General features: G+C 36.5%; 3 protein-coding genes across 3 annotated transcripts; all 3 read right to left on the reverse strand.

Moving 5' to 3' along the window:
- Positions 1-985: 985 nt before the first annotated feature.
- On the reverse strand, positions 986-1,546 carry LOC132182002 (pectinesterase inhibitor 4-like). The gene has a single exon (XM_059595216.1). The coding sequence runs from the start codon at positions 1,544-1,546 to the stop codon at positions 986-988; it is 561 nt and encodes a 186-aa protein (XP_059451199.1).
- A 10,577-nt stretch (positions 1,547-12,123) lies between these two features.
- Positions 12,124-12,714, reverse strand: LOC132182003 (pectinesterase inhibitor 4-like). Its single transcript, XM_059595217.1, has one exon. The coding sequence runs from the start codon at positions 12,712-12,714 to the stop codon at positions 12,124-12,126; it is 591 nt and encodes a 196-aa protein (XP_059451200.1).
- A 5,007-nt stretch (positions 12,715-17,721) lies between these two features.
- On the reverse strand, positions 17,722-18,342 carry LOC132182004 (pectinesterase inhibitor 4-like). The gene has a single exon (XM_059595218.1). It carries the CDS (start codon positions 18,340-18,342, stop codon positions 17,722-17,724), a length of 621 nt encoding a protein of 206 aa, XP_059451201.1.
- Between the last annotated feature and the right edge of the window lie 3,684 nt (positions 18,343-22,026).

Consider the following 22,026-nt stretch of genomic DNA (forward strand, 5'->3'; position numbering starts at 1 on the left):
GTTAGCCTAATCAAATATCCATTTTGCATTTTTTTTTTAGCTAATCCAATGTGAGAGTTTTCTTATAAATCCGATTAGCTATTTTAGATAAAGTACCATTTGGCTTATCTATTGAGAATGCTCTAAGCATATCAAATAAGCATATTACACCACATTAGTTGATATGATATGACAATGCTTATTAACCCTTAATATATATATATATATAAAACAAAGGGAAACGGGGTGGTTATAATTGCCCCGCAACCGCTAATTGCGTAAAACTGCTAACCTCATAATTGCTTTGGTAGACGGTTATAAAAAATCATTAATCGCCTAGGGCGGGGTGATTAACAGTTTTATGGGTAGAAAAAAGTGGTTAATAACTTCTAACCGTATACCCTTATATATAATAATATAATATATTAAAAATATAACATTAAAACAAGGATGTTTTGGTGTTTAACACCAAAATGGTGTAGTTTTAAATACGAGTTAGAGATAGGGTTTTATTATATTCATTATTTTTTGGAATACTTTGATAAAAATCTATTTAAAATAAATCTAAAAATTAAGACAAAAAGATTCAAAACACCTTAAAAAGCCCATATATATATATATATATAAACAATTATAAAACCGCTGATTATTAGTTTAAATAACTAATAATCGCCAGTTATAAAATAATCGTTAACCACCTAAGCAAAGTAGTTGCGGTTGTACACCCCTACCATCATGTTGGTTGTCATTTGTAATCTCTAAAGACGACTAAAGCCATACCTTCTAAACATGACAATACAAACGCTTTTGATTTGATCAAAATGGACATACAATTAATACACCATTTAAATTTCATGCAGAATAATTCCAAAGAATTCAAATCTTATTTCTCATTCAATTTGAAAAAATAAAAAAAGAAAAAGAAATTCCAACACATGCAAAACACCAATTAAAAATCAACAGACACCCAGCCAAGAAGACCAGGAGATCGATTTATATCATTTAGCTAGATTTTGAGTTTGTTGACGAGAGCCAAAGCATTACTAGTCAGCCTTGCAACTACCAATATACTATTCCTGATCTTATTCTTCACTGCCGCGCTTACTTTCTGCCCTTTCTCAAACCCATCCGTGCACGTGTTCTCATCCGTCAAGGCGGCACTAACCCACGTCTTTATGTTGCTCAGCTGGAACTCCTTATCCGAGCCGTTTAAATGGTCCATAGCCTGCAGGGATTGCTTGATCTCGTCAATGGAGTCTTTGACGTTCACAATGCAATCCTTGACAACTTGAGCCTCATAACTCGTCAATGTCTTCTGTTTCTGTAGGTTTGACACGGTGGTGGATGCATTGCTGGCGGCCTGCAGGGCTATGGAGAGGGCGGTTTTGCAAAGCTTCTTGGGGTCTCCTTTGATTTTGGAGGCATATGGGGAGAGGGAGTTGTAGCATAATTGCTGGTATAGCGTTGAATTGCATGATGTTTTGATATATGTTGTGTAGGTTTGGCTTGAAGAAGCCGTTGAGATGGGTAGAAGAGTGAGAAGAATTATAACGAGAAGCTGGCCCATCTCGATCTCTTGCTTTCTCTCTTTGATGGGTGCGTGGAGAAGGATCCCAATATAATGGAGCTTGTGGAATATTGGGTAGAGCCTGTACCAGATTCAAACTCGGCGATGAAATATATATATAAATACCCAAAATAGTGGGGATGCTGTAGAAAGATAATATATAGTTAAATAGAAATGATCTGTATAGAATTTTTATTTTATTTTTAATATGATGAGCATGCGTAGGGCTGTTGAGAGAGCAAGCCGCTCGTGAGCGAGCTCGGACTCAGCTCGCATAAGCTCGGCTTGTGCTCGACTCGAATATTAAATGAAGCGTTTCGTAAACACGAATCCTAACTCGAATATTAAATGAAGCTAGCTCGGTTCGACTCAGCTAAGCTCATGAGGAGCTCGTATAAGGCTCGAATTAATAGTTATTCACATAATTCCTCATATTAATATTAAAAATTGATGATTTTTTTTTTCTTCTTAATAGCATCATTTTATTATAAAAGGATGCATAGCCTTTCTCTTCGAAACCAAGTGCCTTCTTGTATTGACTTGAACTCCATACATCGCTAGCTAGATTAAGCAAATGCTCATATGCAAGCTGGCTTTTTAAGCCGTTTAAGAATACTTGAAGTTTAAATTTATAATAATAAAAAAAAAATAAATAAAAGAGCCAGTTTGTAAACTGGCTTGGCTCGGCTCGATTTATTATGAGCTTGACCTCGATTTTTTTGGCTCGCCCTTAAGCTCGGCTTGAGTAAAATTTAAACAAGCTGAGTCTGAACAAGGGAAGCTCGCTCAAGCTTGACTCGTTTACACCCTTGAGCATGCGTAGTAAATTAATAACAAAGCAAACAGAACCATAGAAAAATAGACAAGATGGGACTGTTACGAGTAAATATATATGGCACATGATGATATAGACCTTTTATTTATTTATTTATTTATTTTTAATTTTTTTTTATATATATAAATTGCGGGTCGGCATATATGATGATTAGTTATGAAATACAATATTCGCAACGTGCTCCAGCTTAATATTACAATAATATTTGGATAATATTAAATTATAAAATATAAGCTTGCATAATTTAACAACTTCTTTTATTAAATATTTAAATTACTGGTTTGACGAGCATTGCTCGGCGCTATATATTGTAGTGACCACTTAATTTATTTTTTGCTTTATAATTATGCAAAAATGACACCTGGTGACAACCTAATTTAGTTTTTATATCAGTTGGATGCTAACGGTTTTGTTTTAGCCAATCATTTATGAGATGTGTGCAGTGTCATTTTTCTATGCATCCATCTGATCTTGTTCATTTTTATTTAATGGTGAATTTGCTAATCTCCTTCTATATATGGAGATGGACAAAAAAGTAAACAAAAAAATAAAAACCAAACATTTTTCATCATAATAAGGCAAGGAAAACTTATTATAGCGTTGAGCCGTTGATCGTATTAGATCGATATGGGATAGGAGGTGTTTATACTTCATGCAAAACTCAAAATTGAATTTTGTAAACCTGTGTTTCGACATATATATAATGTTACATGTTAGGATAAGGGTTAACTTCTTTTCTGGTTTCAAACTCTCTTATGTTAGTAGATGTTTGGTTAACTTTTGGGGTTTTATGGTATATATAGAATCATGTTTAGCTGTTTGCTTTCGTTTTGTTCATGGTTTTTTCTGTTATACTGTAGTTCGGGCTGGTCTATCTATGGAGTTGCCCTTAGTGTTTGTTTGTTTGGTTTTTTGTTTTTGTGGCCTTTTGTCTTGTGTGTACGTAGTTGCTCCTGCTGCAGGTGTTGTTAGCGGGATCAGCTTCTTGTTTGTATTGTTCCCTTGGATTTCTTCTCATATCATTTTTTATTCATAAGAAAATAGAGTTTCCAAAAGCCACCATATATTACGTCCGGAGCAGCTTCTTGTTTGTATTGTTCCCTTGGTTTTCTTCTTATATCATTTTTTATTCATATATATATATATATATATGTGAGAAAATAAAAGTCTCCAAAAGGACAGCCACCATATAATTATTTTACTTCCAAAAGAAAGGTGTGAGAGGGAGGTACAAGATTCACCCACGTCAGTACTGCTAGAAGTAACTCATATTGCTCTAGAATCGGGGAGAAGCTATCTTGCTACGTAACCATCTAGTCACACTGAGTAATACTACAAGTCATTTTTAATTTTGTCCCTTCAAAGATTTAAGAATGATGTAGCTCTTAAATTATCATTTAGCTTGTGATTAATCATTATTGAATTTTGATCAAATGATCATTTTAAAAGTCACCTCATTTTTTAGGAAAATAAGAGTAACTTCTAGAATTATTCAATCACACCGACCCTCTCCCTTACTCATCTTCTGCTTTCCTCATTTTATATGTATTTGTTATAATTATTTTCTAGACATTGCAAATATTTGATGAACTATGCTGTTTCGAGCAATTATTCTTTTTGGTCATACCATTTAGTACTAGTGGCTCTCTCAGCCTCACAAGGTTCACTAAAGCCCAACAAAGCCCGTTACCCTTTGAGCTCATGAAGAAGGTCCATCACACTTGTCCTCGGTTTAATTCTAGAGATTAACTGGCCCCAAACTACCAATTGTGTTAATATCCTCATAAATTACCCAAAAATATCAATGTTTTCTAATGATAAAAATACCCTTCATAATTTTATTTTTTTAAAAAAAATTGTATATGAAAAAAAAAAAATAAAAAAAAAAAACGAAAAAACAAGGGGTTTTTTAAAAATATTTTCATTTTCTAATTCTTTTTTTTTGAATTTTAGGAGTCATTTTTATCCTTTTGTTTGCATTAGGTGGGAGCTAGATTGACATATTTTGGTGGTCTAAATTAAAGGAGGACATTAACACAATTGGTAATTTTTAGGGGGCTGATAGGGAGATCGGATGGCATTTTTATGTTCGCTTTATTGGTTCAATCACACAAGCTATTAGCTAGTAATTATGTCCAATAGGCTATAATGATTAAGGAAAGGTGCCAAAGGACAATAAAAAAGGGGCTTGGCGTATAATTCTAGTATTAAATCCTCAATTACGAACATTTTATATCAATGCCAACCAAATATCTATTGGCATGCTTATTTCAAAATGTAAATATATATGAAATTCCAACCCCAAATTTCCTTGTCTGGGTCTCTCGCTCTCTCCCACAGAGCTCCCCCGTGAACCTCAGTTCTACTTTTGAAGACTACTATCTTGTTTCATCTCCCTCCCTTTAGTCTAATGGATCTCTCCCCTACTCGAATCCCTACCCTCAACCCCACTTCAAAATGACAACTTGCCCCTGGTAGGTCAACTCATCTCCCAGAAAACTCATAATAACCAGTCGGTTAATACAACTCTTATTAAAGCTTGGGAATTTGCTGTCCCATTCTCTTTTGCCGTTCTTGGACCAAATAAATTTATACTAAAATTCTCCAACAAAGGGCATATAGAGAAAATTTTCAAGCAAGTTACGTGGAATGTAAATGGCTCCCTACTGGTCCTTCAAAAATGGTCTCCTACAGCCATGATGGGGGAATTAGTTCTCAAAAAATCGTCCTTCTGGATTCAAGTTCATGGCCTGCCGTTGATCAACATGACCATAAAAAATGCCATTGCCATAGGGAAGGGTCTGGGAAATTTCTTGAAGGTTGAAGATTCTAGTGCTTTAGGTGCTACTTTTAGAAGTTATCTCAGACTGCTGGTTAAGATTGATGTGAGTCTCCCTTTAAAATCGGGTTTCCTCTTCAATAGGGAAGGAGGTGATTGTACTTGAGTTTTTCTTAAATATGAGAGATTGGATGAATACTGCACCACCTGTGGCCTAACAGGTCATAAGAAATATAGCTGCAGATCCCCCCCCCCAGAGCTTCATTGTCCAGACAAATACAAAGTATCCCTAAAAGTCACCATCTTCTCAAATCTCCTGCCTATGCCTTCAGGGGAGCTTCATTACACAGAAGGCGAGTCTTCACATTCTTTACCTTCGGCAACTCAGCTGCATAGAGGTGAGTTGACTTAACCCTTAGTTGGCATTGCAGGGGGCTTTCCCGTCCCGCTGCAATCCGAAGCTTACGGGTGCTAATTCAGAATGTTAGTTCGGATGTTATTTTTTTGTCAGAAACAAAATCTCTCTCCCCCCCCTCAAGTCTCCTTTATTCTGAATAGGCTTGGTTTCTACTTGATGTCTTAAAGTATTGCTTCTGGTGCAAGCGGAGGTCTTGGTATTGTGCTAGATTGTTTTGCTTCAAACAAAAATAGCATTGCTACTTGATGCACTTCTGATCCCCCCAACACTCCTTGGATGCTTTCATGTGTGTATGGCCCTCTGGATAGGAGATATAAGGCTGCTTTCTGGGACTCTTTTGCCTCTATTGGTGAAAATTTTGATGGTGCTTGGCTTTGTATAGGTGATCTTAATCATGTTTTGGATCAATCTGAAAAGATGGGAGGCAGGCCGGTTGCAACCTCTTCCAATTGCCCTTTCAAAATGTTTATTGATCTTCTTGGTATGGTTGATTTGGGTTTTGCTGGATATCCTTTTACTTGGTGCAATAATAGAAGTGGTTTGGCTACTATAAAGGAGAGACTAGACATGGGCTTAGCCTCTCATCATTGGGTTCACCTTCACTCGGAATACTCTCTTATTCACATTCCAGCCTTCTCATCCGATCATAACCCCATTTTCCTGAATACTTCAAGTTCTTCTTTGTTCCTCCCTAGACCTTTTAGGTTCAAGGAATTTTGGACCAAGGGTCCTACTTGTGAGCATGTGATTGCAGCAGCCTAGAAACTCATAGTCTCTAGCAGCCCTACTCTTTGCCTAGTTAGGAGGCTCAAACATACTGAAGTAGCCCTAAGGAGATGGAACTCTCTTCATTTCAGTAATATTCAGAATAAGATTAAGTCTACTATGATCCGTATTGATTAGGTTCAATGTCCCCCTTCTCCTTGCTCTTTTGAATGTGAAGCTAGTTTGAAATCCGATCTTGAAGACTTGCTACTGAAAGAAGAAGTTCTCTGGCAATCGAAATCCAAACAATCTTGGCTGACGTGTAAGGACCTCAACACGAAATATTTTCACACTTCTACTTTCATAAAAAGAAGGTCAAATGCAGTGGATTTCTTGAAACCGGATTATGGAGCATGGCTTTCGGATAGACAAGCCATCAGAGGTACTTCTGTTTCCCATTTCTCTTCCATTTTTACCTCTTCCTTCCTTCCCCCCCTCCCCCCCCAATTTTAGAAGATGTTGTTAGACCTATTTCAACCTACCATCACTGAAGAGGAAAATCTGGTTTTATGCTTCATTCCCTCTGAATTGGAGGTATTCCATGCCCTTTTCTAGTATTGGTTCTACCAAGGCTCTGGGGCCAGATGGGTTTACTGCTTTTTTTTTATAAGAAGTATTGGTCCACAATCAAGTTTGATGTTTTGGAATGTGTCTGAAATTTTTTCTAGAACAACCTTCTTTTGAAAGAACAGAATCATTCTTTTATTGCACTTGTTCCTAAACAGAGTGGTTCTCATATTGTCCATCAATTTGGGCCCATTAGCATTTGCAACATTGTTTATAAGCTTATCACTAAAATATTGGCTAATAGACTGAAACTTCTTCTACCAAAGATCATTTCTCCTTTCCAATCGGCCTTTATGCCCAACAAAAACATTCAAGACAATACCATCCTTGCCCATGAACTTCTTCACACTTTCAAGAATAAAAAAAGGCAAAGGTGGGTTTATGTTTCTCAAGCTAGACATGGAGAAAGCTTTTGATAAAATGGAATGGAAATATCTGTTGGCCATTATGGATAAACTAGGCTTTCATGCCATTTGGATTAATTGGATTCGTCTCTGCATCTCATCATCCTCCTTTTCCATTTTTGCTTAATGGTAGCCCTTTTGGCTTGTTTAGCACCGAGAGAGGGTTAAGGCAAGGGGATCCGCTCTCTCCTTTCCTCTTTATTCTTGGCCTGGAAGTACTCTCCAAGTTATTGTTCAAAGAAGAAAGAATGGGAAACTTGAAAGGTATTCAAATTGCTAGAAATTGTCCAGCCATTCACCATCTCCTTTTTGCGGATGACCTCTTGATCTTCGGCAAAGCTACAATTAAGGAGGCTTGCAGTATATCATCTTGCTTGGATAAGTATTGCAAGTGGTCTGGTAAATCTATTAATGGCAGTAAATCCTCCATCTGGTTTAGAAAAAATACCAATTCAAGCTCTGTTAACTCCATCTGCAATATTCTACCTTACCAAACCAATCCTCCAAACTCTATTTATCTTCGGCTTCCCATTTTGATGAGCAGCTCCAAGAGAGTAGCTTTTCAAGGGATTCTAGATAAGGTTCAAGGTAAAATTGAAGGATGGAGAGCAAAAACTCTTTCCTAAGCAGGCAAATTGGTACTTATTAAATTGGTTGCTGCTACAATTCCCTTTTATGCCATGATTTCTTTTGTTCTCCCCTCAAGAATTTGTAGCAGCCTAGACAGATCTTTCAAGAACTTCTGGTGGGGTTTTCCTCCCAGCAAAGCTAGGAATTTATCCCTAAAGTTTTGGGATTCTATTTGTTTGCCTAAAGCTTTTGAAGGTTTGGGTCTTAGGAGGATGAAAGATGTCAACCTAGCCCTCATTGCCAAACTCGGATGGAAGTTTCACTCTTTCTCAGACTGTCTATGGGTCTCCCAAATGCGAGGTAAGTATCTTCAATCTGGAACTTTTCTCTCCCCCTCCTTCCGCTCTTCAGCCTCTTGGCTTTGGAAAGGCATTCTAAAATCTCAAAGCCTTATTGCCCAAGGAGCTTGTCACAGAATCCATTCTTCCTCTGTTTTATCTGTTTGAACAACTCCCTGGATTCCTTCATTTCCTGCTTTTACTCCTTCCCCCTATCAACTTAGTCATTTATCCAACCCTTTTCTCACCAAGCATTAGAGAAATTCTGAAAATTTTGGAAGCTCCAACTCAATTATAGGCTGAAACTTTTTTTTACGGAAAATCGCTTGGGATATCATTCCCACAAAGACCATACTGAATTCTTTCCTTAGTTTCCCTCCTGCTGAGCTTATTTGCCCTCTGTGCAAATTTGAGGCTAATTACCTCCCACACCTCATTTTCCGTTGTGTTTTTTCTAGAATAGCACGGAGGTTTTCCCCCTGGCCCCTCGGCTCTCTTGTCTGGTCTAACCTCTCCATAGCCCAATGGATAGAAGGCATCCTCTCCCCTCGCTCTTCTTTTGGAATTCCCCTTGCTGAGTCTCACCTTTTTTAAATTTATACAGCAGTCCTTAGTGATCTTACATGGTTCAATAGAAACAAAGCCTTCCATGATGGCTTAATTCCAGATGTGTTGGTTCTTGCAAAATCCATTAAAAAAAAAAAAAAAGAAGCTCTGGAGCATCATTATGATTAGTCTTCGGTTTCCCTCCCAGTGAAAGGAAAATGGTCCCCACCGATTGCTAGCTCTTTCACAATCAACTTCGATACAGCCATAAGACACAATTTTCCAACCCAAGCTGCTGTATCTAAGGACTCCAATGGTCTCATCATTAAGGTTGTATCTCAAATAAACCCTCCCTATGATCCAACTTATGGCGAGGCTCTAGCAGCCCATCTTGCCTCCTCTTTGGTGTCAGATTTGAAGTTTCAGAAATTTTCTCTAGAAGGGGACTCTCTTGTAGTTATCATAGCACTACAACACCCCGTAATTGTTCAAGACTAGAAGATTGCAGACATTATCTCAAACTCCATCTCCATCATCCCAGCCACCTCCTCTTTGATGGCTTAGAATATACATAGAAGTGCAAACTTCTACGCTCACTATGTAGCTTATTGGGTTGCGGCTAGATCTCACTTTGGCAACATTTTCACCTACTTTTCTCCCCTCTCTTCTGTCCCCAATTGTAGTGGCAAAGATCCACCTCCCCCTAGTGTTTTGGTTCTCATGTTCCTGTTTTCTTCTTTGTTTTAATCGAAAGTGTTCTTACAATATAATAATAATAATTTTTGCATGTGTATATTAGGAGACAACTAATGCCAAGGCGTTGCCTCATAATAGGACTTTGCAACCATTGACTTCTTAGAAAATACATAACTGTAAAAAAATAACTTAAAAAATGTCTTTTAAGCAATTGACTTAATAGTAAATTTTAAAGTCCTTGACCAAAAAAAAAAAAAAAAAAACAAAAAAACTATAACTCTATCAATGTTCAAGAATTATAGTATAACTTAATTAATAATTAGCATATATAAAAATGTGAACTCATTGACATGGACACAAATTGGTGGAACATTCCCCTAGTTTAGGAGGTTTTTAATGAGGAAGAGGCCACCTTAATTTGTAGTATGCCTATTTGCCCAAGAAATCAAAGTGATCGGAGAGTATGGGGCGATAACAAAAATGGAAACAACACCATTTGAAGTGCTTACCATCTAGCCAAGGAAATAATGTTGCGAGACACAAGAGGAGTTCTATGGAAAATTCCATGAACATTGTGTGGAAAAGGATATGGAAAATTCGTGGTCTGAGGATAGTGAAAACTTCCCTTTGGCAGGCTTGTAGCAACATCTTGCCCACGATGGAAAGCCGCCTCTGCATTCGTTGGGTCTGTTATATGAGGCTTCGTCATACACTTGGTCACCAACACCTCTCCAGCATGATTGCGTGCAACTATCCCCACCCCCATCATCCTACGCCTTCTGTCTAGGGCAGCATTCCAGTTAAGCTTCACTATCCCCAAACCCGGCACTTGCCATTTCTCTCGTGGTGTTTGTCTTATTAGAGCTGTGCTTGCCAGTATAACTATGTCAGCCTGCATCGCCACATCTAACTGATCATTTGCATGTTGGAGTATTACCTTCGATGTTAAAACGGTTCCCCTTAAAGACCAGCTTGTTTCTTCTCAACTAGAGTTGTCTAGCAACACAGGCTGCAAGATCGAGTTCTTCATCCTTCAAGCGATTCCTCAACTTAGCAAAGATGTTTAGGAACGCATCTGATCATCACTACTACTTTTTGGAAGCTTTTTGTCACATTCCAACCAAACGTCTCTTGCCGAGGGGAAATTCCAAACAACGTGGCCAGTTGTTTCCACCTCCATCTTTCAAATCGGGCATAGGGGATCCCCCGTAATTTTACGCTTCCATAAAATGGCTTGGGTAACAGTTGAGCTGGTCAGGCAAATGAATTTCCAAAATATTATTCTTGAGGGGAACTCCGTAGTAGTCATTCAAGCTTTACAGAGTGAAGAGAGCAGCATGTCACTACGGGCACCTGATGGAAGATGCGAAGATCATGCTGAACAGCTGCCAAACATGGAGGGTAAGTCACGTGAAGATAACTGCTAATGAGGCGGCACACAGAATAGCAAAATTGGCTTTGAATTTCACAAATTGTCATGTATGAGATGATTCTGTCCCCCCTGCATTCGGGAGGTTGTATTGGCCAAAAGGTCTCTTTAAGGAATGAAAGATTCGAGTACCAATTCAAAAAAAAAAAAAAAAAAAAAAGGTTCAAATGTACAAAATATTAATTGGACTTTACGCTCAGTTAGTAAATAAAAATCATTAATGGTTATATTTGCAATTAGGCCAATTTGTTTTAGTGTAAAATGGTTTTTTAATTTTAATTTTTTGTTTTTGAGTGTTTGGTGTGATATAAAATATTAGTCAACCCATATTATATTTTCAGTGTAAAATGGTAATTGTGAAAGAGCATCTTATGTGGCCTACCTGGCGCCCAAATGTGTCTTGAGTTTTATTTTTTATTTTTTACTTTTATTATTATTATTATTATTTTTTACGCCCACCCACTTGTCCGATCAGGTGGATCCCACAAGGATCCTCTCATAATTGATTATCCAAATTGCAAACAATATGGTCATACAATTATATTGGATCTTAATCTCACTGATCACCAATCCTTTTATTCTCACACATCTTTATTCCGCAACTCCTCTTTGTTGTCTCCCCGACTCACTCTCTCTCTCTCTCTCTTCCTCACAACTCTTTAGATTATATGATAATATTATTATTATTATTAGTCAATTTGTATATATTTTAATTAAACATAATTTTTAGTTTGATTTTTTTAGTTGTTTTATATATATATATATATATATTAATATTTTTATGTCGTGAATGAAGTTGATAGCTATCCATTAATATAATTGAATGAAAATATAAAAAATGTTTGTTGATTTTTGGTACGAGCCAAATACTGAAAAATGTTTTTTTAGCTAAATTCGTTTTCGTAAAAAATGATTTCTGTTGAAAAAACATTTTATGGAGCCTTAATCTTTCAATAATTTCCTTCAAAATGAAAAGTAAACAACCAAATAATTTGTAACAAAATTTCCTTTCATGTAATACTGAAGAATTGTTTTAACAATATTTGAAAATATGGACTAAATAATCATCATTTTTCTTTTGAACTAGTACTTCAGAGAGATCATGTATATATATATATATATATATTAATCTCTCTTCCTTCTCTTCATCTCCGAGTCTAGAACATGATGGCTATCTAATTAAACTTCCACCTAAGATTAAGGAAGATTATTAGCTAGCCAGGGTTGGATTTAACTTGTGCTTGAGATTGTTGTCCAGTCGATGAGAGACAAGGCATTGCTAGTTAGCCCCACAACTTTTAATATGCTGTTTTTGATCTCGTTCTTCATTGTCACGCTTATTACCTTTTTCCCTTCATCATCAAACCCATCCGTGCATGTATTCTCATTCGTTAAGGCGGCGCTCACCCATGTTTTTATGTCGTCCATCTGATCATCAGATTCCTTATCCGAACTGCTTAAATGGTCAATGGCATGCAGAGATTGCTTGAGCCCGTCGATGGAGTCTTTGATGTTCGTGACGCAGTCCTTAATGAGTGCAGCTTCGAAACGCGTTAATTTCTTTACTTTCAATAGCTTCAAGACTTGGGAGGATGCTTTGTGTGCGGCTTTTATGGTTATGGAGAGGGCGGTTTTGTTGAGTTTTTGAGGGCTTCGTTTGATTTTAGAGGCGTAGGGGGAGAGGGAGTTGTAGCAGATTTTTGGGTACGTGGTTGAATTGCATGCTATCTTGACATATGTTCTGTCGGTGGTGGCTGAGGCTGTGTGAAGCTTTGAGATGAATAGAAGAGTAAGAAGAATGGTGAGAACTTGGTACGACATTGGGCTTATAATGGTGTTGACAGTCGTCATCTCTCTCTCTCTCTGCCTTTTCCTTGCACTGATGGGTGTGTGGAGGAGATTAATGTGGAGTGGATATAATATTCTACACCAATTTAAAACTCTAAGCTACAAAACATGCACCCAAAATAAAAGATGGAAAGAGCAATATATAAGGAATAAAGGGGATGATATAGTACTCTGTGGCTAGCTAGCTGGTTGGATATATTGCTATGGATTTGGTTTTGTTGTTTCTGCATTTATATGGTTTGCTTGGTTAATTTCGGAAATGGTTGCTGGTTCTCTGTTTGTGTGGCTGTTAATTGATGTTTTGTTTGCTTGATGTTCGGCTACTTGCTGGATTGTTGGCTGCTAGCTTGCATGTGGATTTGGATTGGTTATTGGTTCGGTTTTGTGTCGCTGAAAATAGATTGTTGAAGATTGCGTTTTTAAACTATAGCGATTTAAAAATGCATATTTTATGTGTTTTTTAATTGCAAGCAAGATAGTACACTTTTAAAAACACAATTAAAAGCTAAACCACAAATTTTTTTTTTGAACAAATTATCTCTTCATTGATATAACAATCAAATGGGGCAAACTGCTTCATACAATGCCAAAAATATAATTTGAAATCTTCAGAACTCAAACATTATCTATGATATACACAATAGCCTCTCGTGCTATTATAAGACAATATCTATGAAAAGTCATTGTCTCAAACAATTTTAGATCTATAGCAAATTTTGACGAATCGCATCTCTATTTGATGTTAGGTTCTTCATTCACTCGCTTTTTTTTATTTTTTATTTTTATTTTTTTATCTCCACTACTAGTGCTTTATTAATCGCAATCATCTTCACTGCTTTTACCATATTGACAATTCTTCTTCATCCTTAATAACTCCTCTGTCATTGGTCTATGGTTGGCTCTCATAAAATGAACAATAAAAATACAAAAGACCGACCTGAAACCAATTTCGTTATACTTTAGTATTTGTAAAAACAAAACTTAAGAAAACAAATAAAATTTCACCCCATAGATCGCTACTAAAAGCAGATATAACGTGAATATATTAATTTCTTATTTAAAAACAACGAAAATACAATAACAAAATCCAGCAAACCCTCACACGTTCCACGCGCCACCGTCGGCCAGCCAAGCACCGCTAGAAAGCACCCAAGGACCATTGAAGGGCAAGCGAGAAGGAGAAAGGGGGCGGGAAGGAGGGAGTCGTAAGTCCCTCCCCCCACTTAAACTACAATTTTTAACGTATGTCAAACTGTGATTTTGTCAAACGCTTAATTGTATTTTTAAAAATTACTATTTCAAATCACACATTTAAAATAGTTATTTCTAAAGTTGTATTTTTAGAAATCTCGAACCCAACGGACCCTTATTAAAAGTTCAAAAACGAAATTAAACCATTTTAAAATTGAAGGAGCAAATTGAAATATATATGTCCTATATTTTAGAGACTTCAATTGTATTTAGCCTTTTAAAGACATGGCCATGACACTTTTAGAGATTAGGTTAGAGGAATTCATATAATCTAGTTAGAAAGAAATTTTGCAAAGGGTGCAAAAGCCCAAAGTCGATCGAAGAGAAATTTAACAGATTGTCTTCTCCCCCTCTCTCTGATCCTTTGTATTGCTAAGAGGAAAAAAAAAAAAAAAAAAAGCTTTTAGATGTGAAAGAGCAATGCAATACGGATGAATTAGTTATATAAATTGTGTTGAATAAAACCTTTATATTATTAATTAGCGTAGGAAAACAAAAAAAAAGGCCTTATATTATTAAGTACTAAGATTTTGTAAAACCTATTGTAAAACTTAATAAACATTTCCTGTAAATTGAATGGACTTAAATTTTTTAGAAATTAGCTTTAAAAATTGACGTGTTCTTAACATATAAGCATCACATTTTTTTAGGGAAAAATCCATTTCACCCCCCGGAAGTTTCAAGGGTTTTTTCAATTTGAACTTCAAAATTTAAAAATTGGCAATGTATCCCCCTAATGTTTCAAAAATTTTCAATTTAAACCTGTCGTTACTAATTTCCGTCAAATTGGACGAAAATCTCTAAAATTACATAATTACACTCAGGCTTTTTATAAAAAAATTCCTTCCAATTTAACGGAAATTAGTAACAGAAGGTTTAAATTGAAAATTTTTGAAACATTGAAGGGGTACATTGCCAATTTTTAAACTTTGGGGTTCAAATTTAAAAACCCCTGAAACTTTAGGGGGGTAAAGTAGATTTTTTCCTTTTTTTTAATAGCGTGCAATTCTCATATGCAAACTTTTGCGCTCACCATGTAGCTTATTGGGTTGTAGCTAGATCTCACTCTGGCTACATTTCCACCTACTTTTCTCCCCTCTCTTCTGTCCCAATTTGTAGTGACAAAGATCCACCTCCCTCCTAGTGTTTTGGTTCTCATGTTCCTGTTTTCTTCTTTGTTTTAATCGAAAGTGTTCTTACAATAATAATAATAATAATAATAATTTTTGCATGTGTATATTAGGAAACAACTAAGGCCAAGGCGTTGCCTCATAATAGGACTTCGCAACCATTGACTTCTTAGAAAATACATAACTGTAAAAAATAACTTAAAAAATGTCTTTTAAGCAATTCACTTAGTAGTAAATTTTAAAGTCCTTGACCAAAAAAAAAAAAAAAAAACTATAACTCTATCAATGTTCAAGAATTATAGTATAACTTAATTAATAATTAGCATATATAAAAATGTGATCTCATTGACATGGACACAAATTGGTGGAATATTCCCCTAGTGGAGGAGGTTTTTAAAGAGGAAGAGGCCACCTTAATTTGTTGTATGCCTATTTGCCAAAGAAATCAAAGTGATCGGAGAGTATGGGGCGATAACAAAAATGGAGACAACACCGTTTGAAGTGCTTACCATCTAGCCAAGGAAATAATGTTGTGGGACACGAGGGGAGTTCTATGGCGAATTCCATTAACATTGCGTGGAAAAGGATATGGAAAATTTGTGGTCCAAGGACAGTGAAAACTTCCCTTTGGCAGGCTTGTAACAACATCTTGCCCACGATGGAGAATTTATGGAAGCGTAAAATTACGGGGGATCCCCTATGCCCGATTTGGAAGATGGAGGTGGAAACAATTGTCCATGTTGTTTGGAATTTCCCCTCGGCAAGAGACGTCTGGTTGGAATGTGACAAAAAGTTTCCAAAAAGTACTAGTGATGATTAGATGTGTTCCAAAACATCTTTGCTAAGTTGACGGATCGCTTGAAGGATGAGGAACTCGATCTGGCAGCCTGTGTTGCTAGACAACTATGGTTAAGAAGAAACAAGCTGGTCTTTAAGGGGAACCTTTTTACCACCGAAGGTAATACTCCAACACGCAAATGATCAGTCAGATGTGGCGATGTAGGCTGACATACTTATACAGGCAAGCACAGCTCCAATAAGACAACCACCACGAGAGAAACGGCAAGCGCTGGGTTTGGGGATGGTGAAACATAACTGAGATGCTGCCTTAGACACAAGGCGTAGGATGATAGGGGTGGGGATAGATGCACGCGATCATGCTGGAGAGGTGTTGGTGACCAAGTGTATGATGAAGCCTCATATAACAGACCCAACAAATGCAGAGGTAGCAGTGGCTTGGGTAACAGTTGACCTGATTAGGCAAATGAATTTCCAAAATATTATTCTTGAGGGGGACTTCGTAGTAGTCATTCAAGCTTTACAGAGTGCAGAGAGCAGCATGTCACTATGGGCACCTGATGGAAGACGCGAAGATTATGCTGAACAGCTGCCAAACATGGAGGGTAAGTCACGTGAAGAGAACTGCTAATGAGGTGGCACACAGAATAGCAAAATTGGCTTTGAATCTCACAAATTGTCATGTATGGGATGATTCTGTCCCCCTTGCATTCGGGAGGTTGTATTGGCCAAAAGGTCTCTTTAAGGAATGAAAGATTCGAGTACCAATTCAAAAAAAAAAAAAAAAAAACAAGGTTCAAATGTACAAAATATTAATTGGACTTTACGCTCAGTTAGTAAATAAAAATCATTAATGGTTATATTTGTAATTAGGCCAATTTGTTTTAATGTAAAATGGTTTTTTGATTTTAATTTTTTGTTTTTGAGTGTTTTGTGTGATATAAAATGTTAGTCAACCCATATTATATTTTCAGTGTAAAATGGTAATTGTGAGAGAACCTCCTATGTGGCCTACCTGGCGCCCAAATGTGTCTTGAGTTTTTTTTTTTTAAGCCCACCCACTTCTCTGATCAGGTGGGTCCCACAAGGATCCTCTCATAATTGATTATCCAAATTGCAAACAATATGGCCATACAATTATACTGGATCTTAATCTCACTGATCACCAACCCTTTTATTCTCACACATCTTTATTCCACAACTCCTCTTTGTTGTCTCCCCGACTCACTCTCTCTCTCGCTTCCTCACAACTCTTTAGATTATATGATAATATTATTATTATTATTAGTCAATTTGTATATATTTTAATTAAACATAATTTTTAGTTTGATTTTTTTAGTTGTTTTATATATATTAATATTTTTATGTTGTGAATGAAGTTGATAGCTATCCATTAATATAATTGAATGAAAATATAAAAAATGTGTGTTAATTTTTGGTACGAGCCAAATACCGAAATATGTTTTTTAGCTAAATTCATGTTCGTAAAAAATGAATTATGTTGAAAAAACATTTTACAGAGCCTTAATCTTTCAATAATTTCCTTCAAAATGTAAAGTAAACAACCAAATAATTTGTAACAAAATTTCCTTTCATGTAATACTGAATAATTGTTTTAACAATATTTGAAAATATGGGCTAAATAATCATCATTTTTCTTTTGAACTAGTACTTCAGAGAGATCATGTATATATATATATTAATCTCTCTTCCTTCTTTTCATCTTGTCTAGAACATGATGGCTATCTAATTAAACTTCCACCCAAGATTCAGGAAGAGTATTAGCTAGCCAGGGTTGCATTTAACTTGTGCTTGAGATTGTTGTCCTGTCGATGAGAGACAAGGCATTGCTAGTTAGCCCCACAACTTTTAATATACTGTTTTTGATCTCGTTCTTCACTGTCGCGCTTATTACCTTTTTCCCTTCATCATCAAACCCATCCGTGCATGTATTCTCATTCGTTAAGGCGGCGCTCACCCATGTTTTTATGTCGTCCATCTGATCATCAGATTCCTTATCCGAACCGCTTAAATGGTCGATGGCATGCAGAGATTGCTTGAGCCCGTCGATGGAGTCTTTGATGTTCATGACGCAGTCCTTAATGAGTGCAGCTTCGAAACGCGTTAATTTCTTCACTTTCAATAGCTTCGAGACTTGGGAGGATGCTTTGTGTGCGGCTTTTATGGTTATGGAGAGGGCGGTTTTGCTGAGTTTTTGAGGGCTTCGTTTGATTTTAGAGGCGTAGGGGGAGAGGGAGTTGTAGCAGATTTTTGGGTACGTGGTTGAATTGCATGCTGTCTTGACATATGTTATGTCGGTGGTGGCTGAGGCTGTGTGAAGCTTTGAGATGAATAGAAGAGTAAGAAGAATGGTGAGAACCTGGTACGATATTGGGCTTATAATGGTGTTGACTATCGTCATCTCTCTCTCTCTCTGCCTTTTCCTTGCACTGATGGGTGTGTGGAGGAGATTAATGTGGAGTGGATATAATATTCTACACCAATTTAAAACTCTAAGCTACAAAACATGCACCCAAAATAAAAGATGGAAAGAGCAATATATAAGGAATAAAGGGGATGACATAGTACTCTGTGGCTAGCTAGCTGGTTGGATATATTGCTGTGGATTTGGTTTTGCTGTTTCTGCATTTATATGATTTGCTTGGTTAATTGCGGAAATGGTTGCTGGTTCTTTGTTTGTGTGGCTGTTAATTGATATTTTGTTTGCTTGTTGTTTGGCTACTTGCTGGACTGTTGGCTGCTAGCTTGCATGTGGATTTGGATTGGTTGTTGGTTCGGTTTTGTGTCGCTGAAAATAGATTGTTTAAGATTGTGTTTTTAAACTATTGCGATTTAAAAATGCATATTTTATGCGTTTTTTAATTGCAAGCAAGATGGTACATTTTTAAAAACACAAAATTTTAAAACTAAACCACAATTTTTTTTTTTTTTTTGAACAAATTATCTCTTCATTGATATAACAATCAAATGAGGCAAAATGCTCCATACAATGCCCAAAATATAAGTTGAAATCTTCACAACTCAAACATTATCTATGATATACACAATAACCTTTTGTGCTATTATAAGACAATATCTATGAAAAGTCATCATCTCAAACAATTTCAGATCTATAGCAAATTTCGACGAATCACGTCTCTTTTTGATGTCAGGTTCTTCATTCCCTGGCTTTTTTTTATTTTTTATTTTTTATTTTTATCTCCACTACTAGTGCTTTATTAATTGCAATCATCTTCACTGCTTTTACCATAGTGACAATTCTTCTTTATGCTTGATAACTCCTCTGTCATTGGTCTATGGTTGGCTCTCATAAAATGAACCATAAGAAAACAAAAGACCGACCTGAAACCAATTTCGTTATTCTTTAGTATTCATGAAAACAAAACCTAAGGAAACAAATAAAACTTCACCCCATAGATCGCTACTAGAAGCGGATCTAATGTGAATATTTTAATTTCTTTTTTGAAAACAACGAAAATACAAAAACAAAACCCAGGAAACCCTCACACGTTCCACGAGCCACTGCCGGCCAGCCAAGCACCGCTAGAAAGCACCCGAGGACCATTGAAGGGCAAGGGAGAAGGAGAAAGGGTGCGGGAAGGAGGGAGTCGTAACTCCCTCCCCCCACTTAAACTACAATTTTTAATGTATGTCAAACTGCGATTTTGTCAAACGCTTAATTATATTTTTAAAAATTACTATTTCAAATCACACATTTAAAATAGTTATTTCTAAAGTTGTATTTTTTGAAATCTCAAACCCAATGGACCCTTATTAAAAGTTCAGAAACGAAATTAAACCAATTTAAAATTGAATGAGCAGATTGAAATATATATGTCCCATATTTTAGAGACTTCAATTGTATTTAGCCTTTTAAAGACATGGCCATGACACTTTTAGAGATTAGGTTAGAGGAATTCATATAATCCAGTTAGAAAGAAATTTTGCAAAGGGTGCAAAAGCCCAAAGCCGAACGAAGAGAAATTTAACAGATTGTCTTCTCCCCCTCTCTCTGATCCTTTGTATTGCTAAGAGGAAAAAAAAATTAAGCTTTTAGATGTGAAATAGCAATGCAATACGGATGAATTAGTTATACAAATTGTGTTGAATGAAACCTTTATATTATTAATTAGCGTAGGAAAACAAAGAAAAGCCTTATATTATTAAGTACTAAGATTTTGTAAAACCTATTGTAAAACTTAATATACATTTCCTGTAAATTGAATGGACATAAATTTTTTACGAATCAGCTTCGAAAATTGTCGTGTCCTTAACATATAAGCATCACATTTTTTTATGGAAAAATCCACTTCACCCCCTAAAGTTTCAAGGGTTTTTCAATTTGAACCTCAAAGTTTAAAAATTGGCAATGTACCCCCCTAATATTTCAAAAAATTTCAATTTAAACATTTCGTTACTAATTTTCGTCAAATTGGACGGAAATCTCTAAAATTACATAATTAACCTCAGGCCTTTTTAAAAAAATTTCAGTCCAATTTAACGGAAATTAATAACAGAAGGTTTAAATTGAAAATTTTTGAAACATTGAGGGGATGCCTGCCAATTTTTAAACTTTACTGTTCAAATTAAAAAAACCCTGAAACTTTAGGGGGTAAAGTGGATTTCCCCCCTTTTTTTTAAGAGCATGCAATTCTCATATGCAAACTTCTGCGCTCACCGTGTAGCTTATTGGGTTGCGTCTAGCTCTCACTCTGGCTACATTTCCACCTACTTTTCTCCCCTCTCTTCTGTCCCCATTTGTAGTGGCAAAGATCCACCTCCCCCCAAGTGTTTTGGTTCTCATGTTCCTGTTTTCTTCTTTGTTTTAATCGAAAGTGTTCTTACAATATATATATAATAATAATAATTTTTGCATGTGTATATTAGGAGAGAACTAAGGCCAAGGCGTTGCCTCATAATAGGACTTTGCAACCATTAACTTCTTAGAAAATACATAACTGTAAAAAATAACTTAAAAAATGTCTTTTAAGCAATTGACTTAGTAGTAAATTTTAAAGTCATTGACCAAAAAAAAAAAAAAAACTATAACTCTATCAATGTTCAAGAATTATAGTATAACTTAATTAATAATTAGCATATATAAAAATGTGAACTCATTGACATGGACACAAATTGGTGGAATATTCCCCTATTGGTGGAGGTTTTTAATGAGGAAGAGGCCACCTTAATTTGTTGTATGCCTATTTGCCCAAGAAATCAAAGTGATCGGAGAGTATGGGGCGATAACAAAAATATAGACAACACGGTTTGAAGTGCTTACCATCTAGCCAAGGAAATAATGTTGCGGGACACGAGGGGAGTTCTATGGCGAATTCCATGAACATTGTGTGGAAAAGGATATGGAAAATTTGTGGTCCGAGGACAATGAAAACTTCCCTTTGGCAGGCTTGTAACAACATCTTGCCCATGATGGAGAATTTATGGAAGCGTAAAATTACGGGGGATCCCCTATGCCCGATTTGCAAGATAGAGGTGGAAACAACTGGCCATGTTGTTTGGAATTTCCCCTCGGCAAGAGACGTCTGGTTGGAATGTGACAAAAAGCTTCCAAAAAGTACTAGTGATGATTAGATGCGTTTCTAAACATCTTTGCTAAGTTGACGGATCGCTTGAAGGATGAGGAACTCGATCTGGCAGCCTGTGTTGCTAGACAACTCTAGTTGAGAAGAAACAAGCTGGTCTTTAAGGGGAACCTTTTTACCACCGAAGATAATACTCCAACATGCAAATGATCAGTTAGATGCGGCGATGCAGGTTGACATAGTTATACGGGCAAGCACAGCTCCAATGAGACAACCACCATGAGAGAAATGGCAAGCTCCGGGTTTGGGGATGGTGAAACTTAACTGGGATGCTGCCCTAGTCACAAGGCGTAGGATGATGGGGGTGGGGATAGTTGCATGCGATCATGCTGGAGAGGTGTTGGTGACCAAGTGTATGACGAAGCCTCATATAACAGACCCAACGAATGCAGAGGTGGCAGCGGCTTGGGTAATAGTTGAGCTGGTCAAGCAAATGAATTTCCAAAATATTATTCTTGAGGGGGACTCCGTAGTAGTCATTC

The sequence above is a fragment of the Corylus avellana genome, chromosome ca5 (assembly GCF_901000735.1).
Source record: "Corylus avellana chromosome ca5, CavTom2PMs-1.0".
Classification (NCBI taxonomy): domain Eukaryota; kingdom Viridiplantae; phylum Streptophyta; class Magnoliopsida; order Fagales; family Betulaceae; genus Corylus; species Corylus avellana.